The following is a 17,751-nucleotide window of genomic DNA, read 5'->3' as shown; positions in this document are numbered from 1 at the left end:
CTGAAAGCGCCAGGTCCAGGCTGTCTGCAACATTTATCCTGCATTGTTCAAAAGCCTACTTAATTACAAGTGCTGTTAAGCTAAGTTAAAAGCTACAGATAGTGATAGTCACAGACAGAGAGGAGAGGATATATATATTTTTGAGAAATTGTTTTATGTTGGATTATTCTTTAAGGTATTTCCTTTAGTTTTGGGATTGTTTGGAGCTTTTACCTCTTATAAAGATATTTAATGGACTGTGGTGGAAGTTAGTGTTGTTGTATACAGGTAGGGTAAGGACTAATACAGTATAATGCAATTATTGTAATTATCATTACTCTTGATAAATTTTTTAAAAACATTTGATTTGAACATGCTGACCGTGCAAGACTGCAACACTGTGTGTGTGTGTGTGTGTGTGTGTGAGAGAGAGAGAGAGAGAGAGAGAGAGAGAGAGAGAATAGCATAATCTGATATCGTTCATCTGGAAAAAGGCAGTTATCTGATTATGAGAAATCTGATAAACAAACTTAGATATTTGCCTGATAATTAGTTTATTCATTGCATGTGTACATGTTAATTTGATTTCAATCATTTTGTTTAAGTCCAGACATGTGCAGGTGGACTCAGCCAGTGCTAAGAAAGATCTTCTGCCTGCCTGTTGGAGAGATAGAGAGACTAAAGCCTCAGATTGCGGTAAAAGATGCTGTATAAAAGACAGGCTACAACTTTTAGCTATTCCTTGTCCCCCCCTGGAATTATTCTCTAAAATTTTACTGTTTATTGTCCCCCCAACTATGAAATGGGATTTTTGCCCCTGGATTCGTGATTCTGTTTTCCAGGGTTTCATCCAGGACAGTTGAGAGCAGTGAACCCCAACAAAAATCATTTGTTACTCCAGTTACACTCATTTGAAACTCGTAACACCACCAACATGCAAAGTTACATGAAACGCCTGTTGAAAACCGTTACTTTAAGCCCTTCTCACAGGCTGTAGAGGTGTGCTGTTAAATTGATTTATACTGTATGCATGCATCATTAAACAATGCTCCATAATGAAGGAGCAATTCAAACTAATGAAGCTGTACATTTGTCTCAATTATCACTGTGCTCCAGTCAAAGTGAGTAGACCATCTGAGACCTGTGCAGCCCCGAGATGTTTGCTCTCTATCAGTTCTCTATCAGTTACATCCACTGCCCCACCATTGTCTTTTCGATGCCTCTGAATTACTCATGCAGCTACTGTGGTGACTGCAGTACACGATCAAACTGGAGATGCCAAGCAGCACATAAAGACACTTGACAGAGGAAGAATAGAGTTCCAGAGCTCACTGCTGCAGGATTTAGATTATTGATGCATGGTTTGGATAGCTCTGATAGCTCTAATACCACCACTCTGTTTAATCCAAACTATATACTATCATAAGTTCAATGACAAAATATGATTACTGGGGCAGAAATGGGCTGCTGGATATTATTGTCAAAAATTTGAGAAAAGGGGCTGAGGTGTCATGATCACTCATGATCTCAAGTTATTTGCATGGCTATAAACCTACATTTTTTTTTTTTACCAAATGCATGAGAAAAACGTGGAGCAGAATGACTCAATCAGCAAACACATTTTTGTTGAATCTATTTAATAACTGATCTCCATTTTATTAAGTAAGTCACCACCGGATCACACAGAGCCGATGCTAATCTGCTGGGTTTTAAAGGAAGCACTCAGAGCAGAACACCGCGACCTGCATACAATGGCAGGGTCTAGCGGAGGGCAGCAGGAGCGCTAACAACAATGTGGCTCCCCATGAAAATATTCTTCCTCCTGCAACACATTACAGGCCGGCGCTGCCTCTCTGACGGCCAGTCTCCGGGACAAATAGAAATGCGGTACTCCCCGGGAGTCCTCCAATCCGCGCATCCAGGGCGGGGTCTGGGGGTCGAAACCAGAGAGAGAATCCCATAAATGTCATCTCAATTGCGGTGAAGCAGGGAGCAACTGGGACGCATAGAGAAGAAAGAAAGGAGTCGGAGCTAGTGCTCGGTGTTCGGATCTTAACCAATCGAGACGCAACAGAAAGGCGCAGCAGATTACGAACGGTTTCCACTGTGGATGCTTCTGCTTCAGAGCGGACTTTCATTGCCTCTTCGGAAATGTAGTTGCATTATTGAGAGAGAAAAAAACCCTCAAGAAGGCATTTGTTGTTTCAGAACTAGTTGATGAGAGAAGTGCGAGCCGTTGAGTCTCCGTTTCCTGTTTGTCAGCGCGCTGCAGCTCGGCTGGAGAAGCCCCGCAGGGCTCACTACACACCGGCCGTTCTTCCCCGCTTCAAACCACACAGCCAGTCCGCTGCCAAACTCGCTGGAAAAACAAAAGTAGAATGTGCGACCTGATGCCAGCCTCCCAGCCAGCGGAGAAAATCGGCAAAATGAAAAAGTTGAGGAGAACTTTGTCCGAGAGTTTCAGAAGTATCGGTGAGTAACGGGGACGTGTTTTCCATTTTCCACTCATTGTGCAGAATGTCAGTGGAGAAATGTCTCCAGCAGCAGCAGCAGCAGCAGCACGAACTGCTGCTTCCTCCCGAGGTGATGTCTGGTCACAGTTGTGGTTAGCAGCCATGGAAAACCTACATTAACTCGGCCTTTCCACATTCCCTTTAGCACAATGTCATCAACTCAGGCTGTTGAGTTTAGAACGAGATGTCTGTTGGAAACACAGATGGGATGTTTTCCTGGAAATCTGCTGCTCCGTCTGAGGTTGATTTGCACAATTCTGATCCTCAGGTTACAGTTTTCCATAAACATCGTCACCATTACAGATTCATCATCAGTTATTATTCAGTCAGCTTTAATCTCACGTCTACAGTGTGCTTTGACCTCAATATAAAAAACGTATTTGTAGGAAAATAAACGCCATTCTTCTCTCACTGTAGAAACATCGTAAACCATGTCTGAACAGTAGAAGAAGTGAAACCATGAGCACCAAACCCAGAATGATTCAACAGAGATTTCACAAAAGGTGCAAAAACTGAATTATGTATTTTGTTTGGTACTACAAATCTTGTTGTCCGGCAGAAATATGAATTTCTAGTATTAGTAAATTATGTTGCAAAATAATTGCACAAATTTGTTTTTTTTTTTTAAAAACCATATTGTGCAGCCTCCCCACATTCAAGTACTGTTGATAAGGATCCCTTAAATTTGGTTTTGCCAACGTGTGGACAAACTCTTTCATGAAACTACTGTTTCTAAATGAGCTGAAACATATCTGTGACATTCCTTTACTTGTTGCTTAACAGCCGACGTAATGTATGCACTAATTGTGATATATATAGTGTATATGTGATATCAACCCATATATCTGCTGTAATCATCATTATAGGTCATTGTCATCTAGTGTCATCTTTAACATTCTATTCCAGTCTAATGTATAGTTGTGCCTGATCTGACAATATACACAAATGCCAACATTCATCAGAATGGAGGACCATTTAATACAATAGGAGAATTTGAAACAAGTATCATGTAGTCATTGTTTCACAATAAGGAGGCTTAATATAAGTGACCATTGCTACAGATTAGGTTAACATTTGACACAATACCAACATCGTCACTCATATTGGATTTTTGAGGTCGATACTCAATGTGATGTTTGAGAATTTTAAAAGCTGACGGCGGCATGTCACTTGCTAACCACTTTGAACATGAAGTTACCACAGAAATATGTGTAAAGAGGATATCTTAAAGGGGCTCTATGTAAGACAGTGTATGACGGAATAATGAGACCTTTCATGTCTCTGTCGTTTGCCTATACAAGACTCTGGACACATTTTTTGACTTGTTTAATGCTGCTGGACTGTGGATGTCTTTGTGAAGGACTCGGGTCAGATTTTCTAGAATAGTCAAGAGGATATGACATAATGCACGTTCTTGAGTGCTTCGTCTCAATGCCTCTCTCTCTGTTCTGCTAACAGAGAGCAACAGTTAACGTAGGTTTAGAAATAGAGTCCACTATCATAAACGGTTGGCTTCCAGCACAACTCAGAAGTTCCACAGAGCACCTTTTTAAAGGTGATTATTTGGTTATGATTAGTCATTTTGGTCAAGATATGTTAGGAATGTAACAGTATGAAAATTTCACACCACGGTAATGGTGACCAAAATTATCACGGTTATTGGTATACTGCGGTATTTTTAAAATTTCTTCAAAATGTAAAAAAAAACACTGATACATTGAAATAATTTCACCAAGATTTATATTCAGATAGATTTATTATATATTAAAATAGTCCAAATCCAAAAACTTAACAAAACACTGCAAAATCAACATTAAATAAGTATAAAATAATGTATCAAAACTGTGCAAAATAAACCTTAAATACAGTAGAATGAGATTTACACTGGCAGCAGCACTCGATTGGCCAGCAGACCCTCTCTGAAAAAAAAAGAAAATGAATAGAAAATGTCATTATTAATTATTACTGTCATTGTTACTTAATACTAAGGGTGCAACCAACAGATCACAAAATTCACTATATATATATATATATATATATATATATATATATATCAGTGTCCAACATAACATTTTTTTCTTACTGGCCCAGCCACGAAAAAATTAAAATAATTTTTTTTTTTTAATAAAAAAAAAAGACTTGTTTATTTATTGAAATTGTTCCCATTTAATTGTTTAGTCTGTCCCTGCAAAATCAGTATGATCTGGCAAAAATTTTGGTAAATAACCGCCGGTTCCAAATAAATGCCGAGTCTAATTAATTTTTTAAAAAACATCAAGGAAGAAGACGTGACCACTGACACTGCACGTCTTTCTTCTTCACCTTTTTCACGTGTTGTGCCCAGAAGGATGCCAGAGAATTCACGAGAAGCTGGCCAAGTTTGTGACATTTTCATCCCGGATTTTTGCGAGGAAGGAATTAAACGCCTGTCCCAAATAAACGCCTGGTCTGTTAAGTGATTGAAACAAATAAACGCTCGGCTATTATTTGGTATTTTACGGTAGCTTCCGCATCATCAGCATGAGCTGAACAATAAATCTAACACAACAAGAGAGGCGGGACTTAAGGCAGAACAGCCAATCATCAGCCAGTAAGTCCCAAAGCCGGTGTCATGTTTGAAGCAGCAACAGGAGAGGGAGGAGGAGAGGAGGCAGCTGCAGCGAGCACAGACACAGAGGGGCTAGAGAAACTGAGCAACTGTAGTGAGGCGTTTGTGCAAAACTGCGGATAAACGGCAGAAAAAGTGTGGGTGTTGAAACACCCACACTTTGTTTGTTATATTTTTGCTCCGCTTTGATTGTTTTTCATACGGGGCAATGGCTGTAAAGCACGACTGGATGGATTGTTGTTTAACAGAGCCGCTCTTGCTAGCGATGCTAACGGGAGATGTAGTGGTCCTGCTTGGCTGTGTGTGTGGTGTCGTGCCAGCTTGAGCCCGCAGAGTCACACTTTCAATGTAATTACTGGGGTGGTGCCGTCTCAGGTGATGGAAAAGATTTGTTGTGTTCCCCTTCCTGGCTGGTACCAACCGCCGGCATATTTTGCAGACCGTCTTCGCCTGCTCCTGTTCGCTTTTGCCGTATCCAAACCACGTCCACACAATTAATGTTGTGTTACCTTTTTTTTCAACAGTGTCTTCGGTCCCGGGTGATGTAGTGATGTCGCTTTCACTTTCAGCATTATTATCGCTGTCCTCGACTTCAGTTTCGCTAATTTTTTCTCCTTTTTTAAGCTTCTTTTCCTCTCTCCCTCTCTCTCAGTCTCCCTCTGGTTGCAACTGTAGCCACGCTGCTCGCTGGGAAGTGGGCGCGTCCTACCAGCATACGGCAGCCGGCAGACTCTGATACTGTTGTTGTTGTGCCTACTTTTTCATGTGATATCGAATAATTTGTCCCAAGCATATCATCGAAATCGATCAAAATTTTATCGCGATCCCGAATTGAGATTGAATTATCGCCCAGCCCTATGCCCTACACCTACTTTTACTGGCAGCGGGCCATGGGTTATGTCGAACCCTTATCTATCTATCTATCTATCTATCTATCTATCTATCTATCTATCCATCCATCCATCCATCCATCCATCCATCCATACACATATATATATATATATATATATTTATATGTATATATGTATGTATGTATATATGTATGTATATATATATATGTGTATGTGTATGTATATGTGTGTATATATATGTGTGAAGAAAATCCTCCTCATGCAGTTCTGCATCAATATTTGGGGAATTATTAGGTTGACTTTAAAAGGTGAAATCTACAATTAGTAAGCGGTTCAAATCACGGATCAGCTTAGTTCAGTTGTACCACTATTTGGTCAGTTTACACTAGTGACAACAGCAAATTAGACAGAGAAAACTCGACATACACATGCATCATGCATTCGTTCTTATAATAACCAGAATACGCCCAGACTGCAGACTTTGTTCTCTTTGAAGGCGGAAAAATGCTTTGAGGGCCGCTACTATCACGTCCCTCCTCCGCCATGACTTCTTCACTACACAACAAATGGACGTTGCACGCTGCGCATGCGCAGGGAGACTTAGGAAGTATCTCGCGAGTTTTCCACACTGTGGTTATCGACCACGGAGGTTACCATGGTAATTAAAACTTAAATGGTAACCTTGACTGTTGGGAATTTTACCGTGGTTTACCTTGACACCGGTATCCGTTACATCCCTTTATGCGCTACATGGGACATCTTGTTACTTCCTGTCGGACATACATTGTTGACCCACAAGATTAAATTAAAGCCACTTCTAATATATCTGTGATAAAATACATTCAGGGCTGCATCTTAATATTATTTTTATCAATGGTACATTTTTAATTCCATGAGACAAATAATTTCCCACTGTATGGACTGTCAGACAATTGTGAAAAAGCTGATTGCAATACTCTAGCGTCCCAGAGGAAATGTCTCTCAAGAGCTTGGTTTATCGGCCGGATTTAGTAATAGACACATTATAAATCTGCAACTAACCTTTGTCATTGATGCAATTGTATTGGGGTGATAGACACACCTCATTTTGTGTTTTCCACGTAATGGTCTCACTGTGTACAGTGTGCCTTACATATTGGGGCCAATACCAAAAAACTAAACCACAACCCTTTTCAATGTGGCATCAATTTCAACATTCTGTGGGTATAAAAAGCTGGTATTGTCAGTAAGTCATTCCAAGTTCATCATTCAAACAGCCATGAACACACGACGTCACTTAACGGACGAGCAGCGCCACCTGGCCATAGCGCGCCTTCGGGTCGGTGGCAGGCAGTCAGATGTTGCTCGTGAACTTGGTGTGTCTCAAAGTGTCATCAGCAGACTTGCATCAAGACACAGAACTACTGGCAGAGTTCGTGACAGACCCAGGAGTGGAGCCCCACGAGTGACAGACCGCAACGATGACCAGTACCTAAGGACCTATGCACTCAGACATCGTTATGCAACTGCCACACAGCTGCAGGCCCAGTTACGAGATGTGAGGGGTACTAGGGTTTCCAGACAAACCATTCAAAACCGACTCCACAGCTTTGGCTTGAATGCCAGACGACCGTTGCAGGTGACTCCACTGACACCAAGACACCGCCGTGAACGTTTGCAGTGGGCACAAGACCATGTGACCTGGACAATGCAGCAGTGGTCTACCATCCTGTTCACTGATGAGTGTCGGGTCACCTTGCACAGAAATGATGGTCGTCAGCGTTGCTGGAGAAGGCGAGGTGAGCGATACGCCGAGGTCAACATGGTCCAAATAATTTCCCACTGTATGGACTGTCAGACAATTGTGAAAAAGCTGATTGCAATACTCTAGCGTCCCAGAGGAAATGTCTCTCAAGAGCTTGGTTTATCGGCCGGATTTAGTAATAGACACATTATAAATCTGCAACTAACCTTTGTCATTGATTCATCTGATGTTAGTTTTGTGTTTGATCAATACATTGGTGGCTGATGAAATATAAGAAAATAGTAAAAGAAAAAGTACATGATTTGTTCAGATTGGTTGGTTTGTCTGACCAGCAGCCCACACACTTAATACTTCAGTTTTCAGTGATGACAAATGAAGAAAATCGGCATGTCTTAACATTTAACAAGGTAGACTAATTGAAAAGATTACTTAAGCGATTAATTGATTATCAAAATACTTGACACTTAAGCATCTGATCAATAAAACACTGTACAAAATTGGGCCATTGCAGAAACTTGGTTTGTGTTCAGTCCAATATTCAGCAATTTAATGAGAAATATAGGGTATATATATGGTTTTGTGCTGAATATGTGTGTTAGACTTCAATTCCTGCATCGCCATTGTCATCATCATCCTTTTTCACTCTTAGTAGTTAAAGGGATAGTTCGGGTTTTTTGAAGTGGGGTCATATAAAGTACATATCTATAGTTTGGGTTCCCTTCCGTAATTGCTGATCAGCGCAGCCTCAGTTTGAAGAAGCAGAGAGCTGCTCCAGCCCAGACGCTCAGCTCTGTACTGCAGTGAACGGAGTCCAAGATGCAAAGCAAATTTTAACCACCTAAAACAAGGCCCACCTAAAAAAATCTATATTAGTTCAAGTGTACGATATGAAAATTCACATCGCTTTACATCGCCGTCAGACCGCCCTTTCTTTTGGCACTACATTTTCTCAACCGTAGAACCTCCGTATCCCTACGCATTAGTGCAACTGGCCCTCACACTGTATTTCGCCGCTCGCAGATCACCTGTTTGGGTCAGAAAGTGGATCTACCAGTGGCGTAAGATTTTTTTAGAGTATACAGTAGATCTCATCCAATAATGAACACTGTGCTGCTAAAGTAACCTTGTACGTGACTCTGTGAACAAAAATCATTACAAATAGATTTGTCACTGGTTGTCAAGGTGCACCCATCAGATCTCATTCATCTTTCTTTCTCTCTTTCCCTTTTTTACTCCCTTATCCTCACACACGCGAGTGCCTTGGAGTAGTCACAGGATATAGTGGCCTTTGAAGCATTGTGTGTAGAGAATGAGTAGCTGTATGCAGCCTATGAGAAAAGATGGGAGGTGAACAGAAGTGAGTCAGGGTTGGTGTTGCGGGAGAAGAAAGATTGGCATTGACTTTTCTGCTGTGCTGCTCATCTCCTATTGGCCATCTTTCTTACCATCTAAATCAACACATCTGAGCATCGATCGGGCTCTTGCTCTGCTCTACGGATGCTTTAATAAAGCACACTCAAGAGCCAGCTTTATTGTTTATGTCCTTGTAACAGTGTTGATCCAACTGGTCCCAGTGGACAGGGCTGCACCACGTCCCAAATTATGGCTCAGGGCAACATGATGCATTGTGAAGGCTTTCATTTTAACAGCTTCAATCCTGGTTAATGGACCCATGTCGGCTTTTTCATCCTTTTCTGAACTGTGGGCCCAGGTTTGGCCTTCATGAGCCAAGTCATTATAGAGCTGTCAGTATCAGACATAGAAGTATACCAAACTAAAATCCTGTGAGTGTTGTTTTGAATAAATTTTTTTTTTACTTGAATTATCAACTTTGACACACATATGTATGTGTGTATATATGTATGTATGTTTGTGTATATATGTATGTATCTATGTGTGTATATATGTGTATATATATATTTATATATATTAGAGCATTAATGACTTCAGTTTTTTTCAAGTCGAGTCGACAAGTCGTTTGATGAAGTCATCACATTAACACAGCGGAAGAACACAGCTGGCCAACAATGAGCAACTTTTATTAGTTCTCTGTAACATTAACAATCAACATGTACAGTAAAGTGCACTTTCGAAAAACAAGAATCAACATGCATTCTCAAAGACATTTGAACAAAGAAAACATGGTAACAAAAGAGCGCATTTTCATTATATATACACTACTCACAATAAGTTAGGGATATTGTGAGAGACTCAGTGGATTTCATACATACAGTGTTTGTTTCACTTCAGAGAGTTTTGGGATAGGGAGGCAATTGTATTGGGGTGATAGACACACCTCATTTTGTGTTTTCCACGTAATGGTCTCACTGTGTACAGTGTGCCTTACATATTGGGGCCAATACCAAAAAACTAAACCACAACCCTTTTCAATGTGGCATCAATTTCAACATTCTGTGGGTATAAAAAGCTGGTATTGTCAGTAAGTCATTCCAAGTTCATCATTCAAACAGCCATGAACACACGACGTCACTTAACGGACGAGCAGCGCCACCTGGCCATAGCGTGCCTTCGGGTCGGTGGCAGGCAGTCAGATGTTGCTCGTGAACTTTGTGTGTCTCAAAGTGTCATCAGCAGACTTGCATCAAGACACAGAACTACTGGCAGAGTTCGTGACAGACCCAGGAGTAGAGCCCCACGAGTGACAGACCGCAACGATCACCAGTACCTAAGGACCTATGCACTCAGACATCGTTATGCAACTGCCACACATCTGCAGGCCCAGTTACGAGATGTGATGGGTACTAGGGTTTCCAGACAAACCATTCGAAACCGACTCCACAGCTTTGGCTTGAATGCCAGACGACCGTTGCAGGTGACTCCACTGACACCAAGACACCGCCATGAACGTTTGCAGTGGGCACAAGACCATGTGACCTGGACAATGCAGCAGTGGTCTACCATCCTGTTCACTGATGAGTGTCGGGTCACCTTGCACAGAAATGATGGTCGTCAGCGTTGCTGGAGAAGGCGAGGTGAGCGATACGCCGAGGTCAACATGGTCCCCAGGGTTCCCTTTGGTGGAGGAGGTGCAAGTCTGGGCAGGCATCACCAGTCAGCGCAAAACAGATTTGGTTATTGTAGATGGCTCAGTCACTGCACGTTCTTACCTCAGAGTAGGGCTGGGCGATATGGCCTAAAAATTGAATCTCCAATTTTTTTCATACCAAACTCGATTTACGATTTTAAAGGTCCCATATTATGCAAAATACACCTTAGAGCGGTTTTCTATCAATAATATGCATCCCCGGCCTGTCTACAATCCCCCCTGGTATGAAAAAAGTTCATCCTTTCCCTTTTTTGCTTTCTCCGCCTTTAGAAAATGTGTGCTTATACAGGCCAGTTGAAGATAGTCTGTCGGTGACGTCACCGACAGATTAGACGTGTCCCCCTAGGTTGGTGGCACCGCCCCAGGTGAAGGTTTGCCACACCCGAAGGAATTATCTAAACAGCACCATTTTTTTCCGCTCGGTTAGAAAATGGCGAATGTACGACCGGGAAGAAGCGGTTGCCCTGTCGTTGGCTGCACTAACGAGCACCAGAGTCTTTTTAAACCTCCCTCATCGGAGTTCTTGAGGACTCAATGGATGGATTTTATTTTTAATGGGAATGTACCCACAGCAGTTCCCAAAGTGCTGTATGTGTGTGCTCACCAGACAGCAGTGTTTCACAACGTTGTCGCTCAGAGCTAGACACGCAATTGCTCTGTTGTTGGTGTATAAAACAACAGAAGTGCCTATATTCTGTCCCAGCTACAAAACAACAGAAGAGACAGTGGTTGTGTTTCATTTTTAATGACAACGTGTCGGCTGCGGTTCGTGTTAGCTTGTATGTGTGTGCTAACCACCTCACGTCGGACTGCTTCAGTAACGAGAGTCAATACAAAGCTGGCTTTGCCTCGACGCTGACCCTCCTAAAAGGATCAGTCTCAACCATACTGGACCCAGCAACTGCACCCGAGCCAGCGATAAGTGTCGCCGCGGTTTGATAGCATTTACAGTTGCCGACGAGTATGGTGAAATCAGCTTGAAACTGGCTAACTAGTTAGCTCCGCTTCGGTCCACTATGCAATGGCGTTTGAAGCGAGTTTAATGTTAATAATATTACGAGGGAGCTTTGTTGTCACAGTAGAAAGTCTGGAAACATGTGCAGACTGGAGACAGAGACAATGCGAACAGTGTATAACAGTTTGGAGACTGTGTTGGAGACCAACACAGCTTTCGCTAGCTGTTAGCCATTAGCTACATGGCAGTAGCTGTAACAACACATACAAACAAACTAATATTATTCAGCCAAACTAACCATTCTGAAACGTCCTGCTGCAGCCGCAGAGTCTGTACTTCTTCCGGAGCCTCTACTTCTGGGTCCGATTCTAGGTCAAACTGGTTCGGTTGAACGAAAAAATCTCCGCGAGCCATAGTGTTACATCCACTGTAAACATTAGCGCATGCTACCGTTAGCATAAGGGGCTTCCCCTCCCTGAGAGTGACGTAGCAGGCAAGGCTCCCCAAGTAGGCGTTGACAGACGCAGCTCATTAGCATTTAAAGGTGCAGGCACCTGGGGCGAACATTTTCTGCATGTGGATGAACCTCCGGCGTTTCCACTGTAAATACGGGCACCATATCTTTGGCGATATGCAACGTGACTGTATCCGTAACAGCTGTCCACCGGGACCCTTTCTTCTCATACGGGACACAATGAGTAATTGATTCTGCTAATGTTGGTTGCTTTATAGCAGGTATTTGTGGGCTGCCGCGGTCTTCTCGTTGTAACAAGTGTCCCACTGTGATACATGCATCTGTTTAAGAGGCTGAAATAAATGTCGGTCCGCTGCCTTTATTAACAACAGCCTTTGAACAAACTTTGCAGCTGACGGTGGTTTGTTCGAGGTCCGACGCTACAAAACCAAACTACTAACGAGACGGTGCCGTGTTAGGAACGAGCTCACTGCATGTTGTTGTGTTTGTTTCTCAGTGGAAAGTCAATGCGGGGGGCGGAGCCACTATGAACTACGGGAGCCCATGAGGAGCGGCGGCGGAGCAAGTGAAATAAAAACTCGATTTTCATTTTTTAAAATCGTCCTAAACCAAAAACTCGAATTAATCGATTTTGCCGATTTATCGCTCAGCCCTACCTCAGAGACATCATAGAACCCATCATCATCCCCCAATTCCGCCAGCACACCCCCAACTTTCTGTTCATGGATGATAATGCTCCACCACATCGTGCCAGAATTGTCACAGCTCGACTTCAGGAAGTCGGAATGCCTCATATGGTATGGCCAGCAATGTCCCCTGACCTGAACCCCATAGAGCTCTGGGACCAGCTGAAGCAGAGACTAGATGATCGTACCCCACCCCCACGTGACCTGGCAGAACTGCGTGTAGCACTTGTGGAGGAGTGGAACGCACTCAAAGTGGGGTCCAAAAAGCTGCTCAGAATCATTTTCCAGCCTTGATTTCTTCATCACCGGCTCAGCTTCATCTTCAGCAGCTTGGACATCATCATCATTTTCAACCTCATGGAAAATTAATAACGCTGAGTTTCACACAGCCAAATTACAGCCAGGTTGTTTCAAATATGATTTTAATATCAGCCCAAGCTGTAACCTAATGAAATAAGTTCTCATGACAAAATAACAATATTTTCACGGGACAAATAAATTAATAGACTGGTCTGGCCTTGACCTAACGTTACCTGTAGCAGTAGCTGTAGCAGGCGTCTGGGGTTGGGGGCTGGATGCTGGTTTCTCATCCTGAAGCAGCTGATGCAAGTGGTCGTGGGCATGATCTCTTATGCGTTCTGGAAGGAACTGGAGATGTTTGAAGCGGGGGTCTAACAGACAGGCGACTACTGGGATTGACTCTGCGAGGCCATCAGACTCCAGTTTGAAGTGAGTGACCAGCTGTTCTCGCACAGTCTTCTTGAAGGAGCGGATTGCACCCATGTCTGATTTTTGGACACAGAGGGCGGTGTTGATCACATTGCACATCACTGGATAGATGAAAGACAGGCCCACATGCAACTCGCCACACATCACTTTCGTAGCTTTTGCCAGGGCAGATAACACAGCAATCAGCTGTTCTATCAGCTCCCAGTGTGACGCGTGCATCTCAAGTGACTTTTTTACACTTGACTTTGTGACTGTTTCATCCGCCAGGACAGATTGTACAGGGATCCTCTGCTCATGCAGCCGCTCCAGCAAAACGAAAGTGGAATTCCACTGGACCGCACTGTCATTTTGGAGTTTATTGGGTTTAATGCGCAACTGAGACTGCTTTTCCTTCAGAGCGCAAGTTGCCACAGATGAGTGCCGAAAATGACCAACCACACGTCTTGCTACATCGATGGCCTTGGTGATTTCTGGTAGGATTAAACCTGTCTTGATTGCCAGCTGTAGAGTGTGCCCAGTACATCCGATGTCTTTTGGGGACTGCTCGCACAGCTCCAACGCCAGGTTCATGGCTGCAGCGTTATCGTGCACTGTACAAAACAGCTGTAGGCCCCACGCTTTAATGGTTGCAGATAAACGATCGACAATGTTGACAGCCGTGTGTTGCTCTGTCATGGCAGAGGTAGTCAGCACTCTGGCTTTCAGGCTCCATTCGTTTGTGATGTAATGAGCAGTTACTGTAATGTACGTTTCCATGGTTGGAGATGTCCACAGGTCGGTTGTTAACGACACACTCCTGCCTTGCATCTCCTCCTTGATGTTCTCATGAGGGCGTCACATTGCCGGTTGATCATAGTCCAAAGTGTGGTGTGGCTCGGGACTGTGTAGTCTGGTTCAAAAAAATTTAGAATTTCTTTGAAGCCTTCGCCTTGTACTGCAGCCAAAGGTCTCACATCTTTAACAATGAAATTTACCAGCAGATCTGTGATCTGTAGTTTTTTCTTTTCTGTCGGAGGATTTTTTGTAAAGCTGCTCATCTTCCTCTGGACCGGATGACTCCCTGTAGTAGTAGCGTCACTCAGGTTAGCTAGCGGATGCAGATTCAGATGGCCGTGCATAACGCTAGTATTTTTATTGTACTTTAAGACCGACTTGCAGATTGCGCAGGTCACCGTGCTGTTTGTGTGGTCTAGAGTGAAGTACCTCCATACGTGTGATGTGTGCCTGTCACCTACTGCCTTTTCTGCCATGTCTCTCGTTGTTGTATTCTGGTCTTGTGTTTAATTTACCCTCCACGCGCCAACGTTACCGCCCTTTATATGAAGTGACTATGATGATTGGTTAAATCAAGGAATATTTATCAGTGTAAGCCAATCAGAGGCAGGGATTGCAGATCCGTCCACAATCCTGTTTCCTTGGTTACAGCGCTGGCCAGGGATCTGGCAACACTGATTCTGTACACAAGTGAACAGAGAGAGAGACAAAAAAACACATGACTTGTCGATCCCTCTCAGGGAACGTTGACTTGTGCCACTGACGTCGACAAGTCGACTTTTCTGTTAATGCCCTAAAAAAAAACAAAAAAAAACCTTGCGATTAATCGCAATTTTTTTGGCACATTTCTTTCTGTTCTAAATGTACCTTAATGTATTTTCATGTTCTTAATACTTTTAACAACATAAGAAAGGGCAAATATGCTTGATTTATAAAAATGTTTATTCAACACCTCAAATCATGCAGGATAATAAAAGGCTCAAAAAATATCCCCTCACACTAAATGGGATCAAAACATGGTGATGTCTGCTTTTGGCGATGGGGGCTCTCTGCATCTGCCATGTGTTTGGCTTGAAAATGATATTTGAGACTCAACTTACTTCAATGGTAACTCATTTCATGTCGACAGTACGTGCAGATAACTGTTGTCCTATCGACCAAACTATCTGGCAGTGTTTTGAAAGTGAATTTGCCGTTCATAAGTCCTTTCTCCATTTCCTTTCGCTTTTACTTTTCAGTCCACCGTATTTTTCCCGAACCGCCAACCCTGCTTCTTATTATTCTGCGACCCTCTGGATCAAGACTACAGGTGCCACCGACGGCCATAAATCAAACAATACACGTTTCTTTTTTTTTTTTTATACCGAGTGTTAATCGCGCGTTAAAAAAACTAACGGCGTTAAGAGGATGTTGCGTTTACGAGTTATTAACGCGTTAACTATGACAGTCCTAAAAAAAATATATATATATATACATAAAAATAAATGATGACTGCCTGTGCCGAGTGTTTACTATACAAGATATTGAAAAGATGGCGCAAATTAAAATGTAGTTGTCTCCTTGGCTTAAAACCAGTTTGGTCTGGGTGCGCAACATTTCTTCAACCTGTCTGTGAGAATCTTCCCTATGATCTTACTTTCTGCCGGTAGCAGTGAGATTGGACGGTAGGAAGATACTAATAGGGGATCACGACCAGGTTTGGGATTAACAGTGATGCTGGCATTATATAATTTAGGTGGAAGTACTGTTGCTTCCTTAGGGTGGTTAAACATACGCAACAGTTAGGGTGTTAGATCCTCCCTACATTTTTTAAAGAAATTCATGCTGAGGCCATCGGGTCCTAGGGCTTTACTGGTTGCAAACAATGAAATAGCTGTATTAAGTTGTTTTATTACACGGCTCTTCTTAATGCTGTAGAATGCTCCATTTACTTGAATGGGCCTTCCCATCGTTTGGTGGTTAATTATACGAAAATAATTGACCGCTAAGCATATTTGACCATCGTCAAGGAAAGTGGCCTTTTTGCCTCTGATTCACGTATTTCGTAGCACTCCACGCTCTAAAATCTTTGCTCTGCAAGTAGTCACTTATCAGCGTCTTTGGTCGCTAAGCGACGTCAGCTGATCTGTAGTCTGCTTCTTATCTGAAAAAACATACTCCTAGGCCACTAGTATGGATGAGTTTCACATTAACTTTAATATTTTTGGAAAATATGGTGATTTCAACTCTTGGCAAAAGGCTGAGCTGTCATCACTGGTCAAGAAAAGAAAAAGAGAGGAAAGCAGCAAAGAGGGATAAGCGAAATGGTGTTGGTTTGGCGAACCATATTTCTCTGCTGAAAAACACTATGAACGGTAACAAATACATTGTAAAAATACACACTGTGTCAAGTTTTTTTCGTGTTGGAAAGTCATTGGGACTTATTTTCCCGATAGTGACCGCGGTTCTATACATTATCCCTTACTTGAGTTCGGGTCGGCTTCTAGTGCTTTAATAGCCTCGTCAGAAAGTTGAGGCGACTGTAGTCCAGCAAAAAACTTTTATTTTTTCTTTGTCTACATTGCCCTGTGACTTATACACGAGTATTCCATAAATCTGTCATTTTTTTATTGTTTAGGGGTTAGTTAGAATACAGCCTGAGCTAGTTTTAATTCAAAATATGGCTCTGGAGGACTGCATTTGTCTAAGTTATCGGCAAGTAAGTTGTGTGATTTCTCCCCCAGTTCAAAGTGTTTCTGTCTCATGTGTGTTAGTACTTGCTAACATATTTGGAAAGCAGGCCGTTATACTCATATCTTAGGGCCACAATCCTGTCTAGTAGTTCAGCGTCAGAGGCAATATTGTAACTGTTTTCTAGATTGGTGAGACTGTTTTGTATTTCCACTGACTTCTTGTACGTTTTCTTTCAGCAGTCTCATGATAATATGTCCCCCCTAACAACCGCCTTCAGGGTTCCCATAGAGTGGAGTCACCACTGTCATTTGTGTTAATGAACACTGAAATTTTCTCAGTAATACAAAATCCCTGATCCTTTAATAGAGAATTATTTAGCTGCCAGCTGTAACTCCCCTTAGCTGTGTTAAGATGATCTACTGAAACGGGAGTGATCAATGTTGTGATGAAAAGAACATAACTGCTTCCTCTATCTTACATTGCTTATAGTTTACTATCTTTTACTTGTTAACATGACAATTACATATTAAACAATGAAAACACACAGAACAGTTAGTAAAGATGTTTTATTGTGAGAAACATTTGTAAACATGTGTTGACATGTATGAAGTAAATGATGATGATGATGATGATGATGATGATGATAATGAGAAGAAGAAGAAGAAGAATTAAACCTTATATATTAACTTCAATATCA

General features: G+C 42.3%; 1 protein-coding gene across 1 annotated transcript in view; it reads left to right on the top strand.

The window, feature by feature from the left end:
* The first annotated feature begins 1,922 nt into the window (after positions 1-1,922).
* The window catches only part of cdk14 (cyclin dependent kinase 14), a 485,271-nt gene continuing 469,442 nt past the window's right edge, over positions 1,923-17,751 (top strand). Inside the window, exon 1 of the mRNA XM_030394396.1 lies at positions 1,923-2,451. Coding sequence (XP_030250256.1) covers positions 2,358-2,451 — 94 coding nt within the window. The 5' untranslated portion in view covers positions 1,923-2,357. The remainder of the gene's footprint in view (positions 2,452-17,751) is intronic.

Source organism: Sparus aurata, chromosome 17, assembly GCF_900880675.1.
Source record: "Sparus aurata chromosome 17, fSpaAur1.1, whole genome shotgun sequence".
NCBI lineage: Eukaryota > Metazoa > Chordata > Actinopteri > Spariformes > Sparidae > Sparus > Sparus aurata.
The sequence above is the reverse complement of the archived record's forward strand: the minus strand, read 5'-3'. Positions and strand labels throughout refer to the sequence as shown.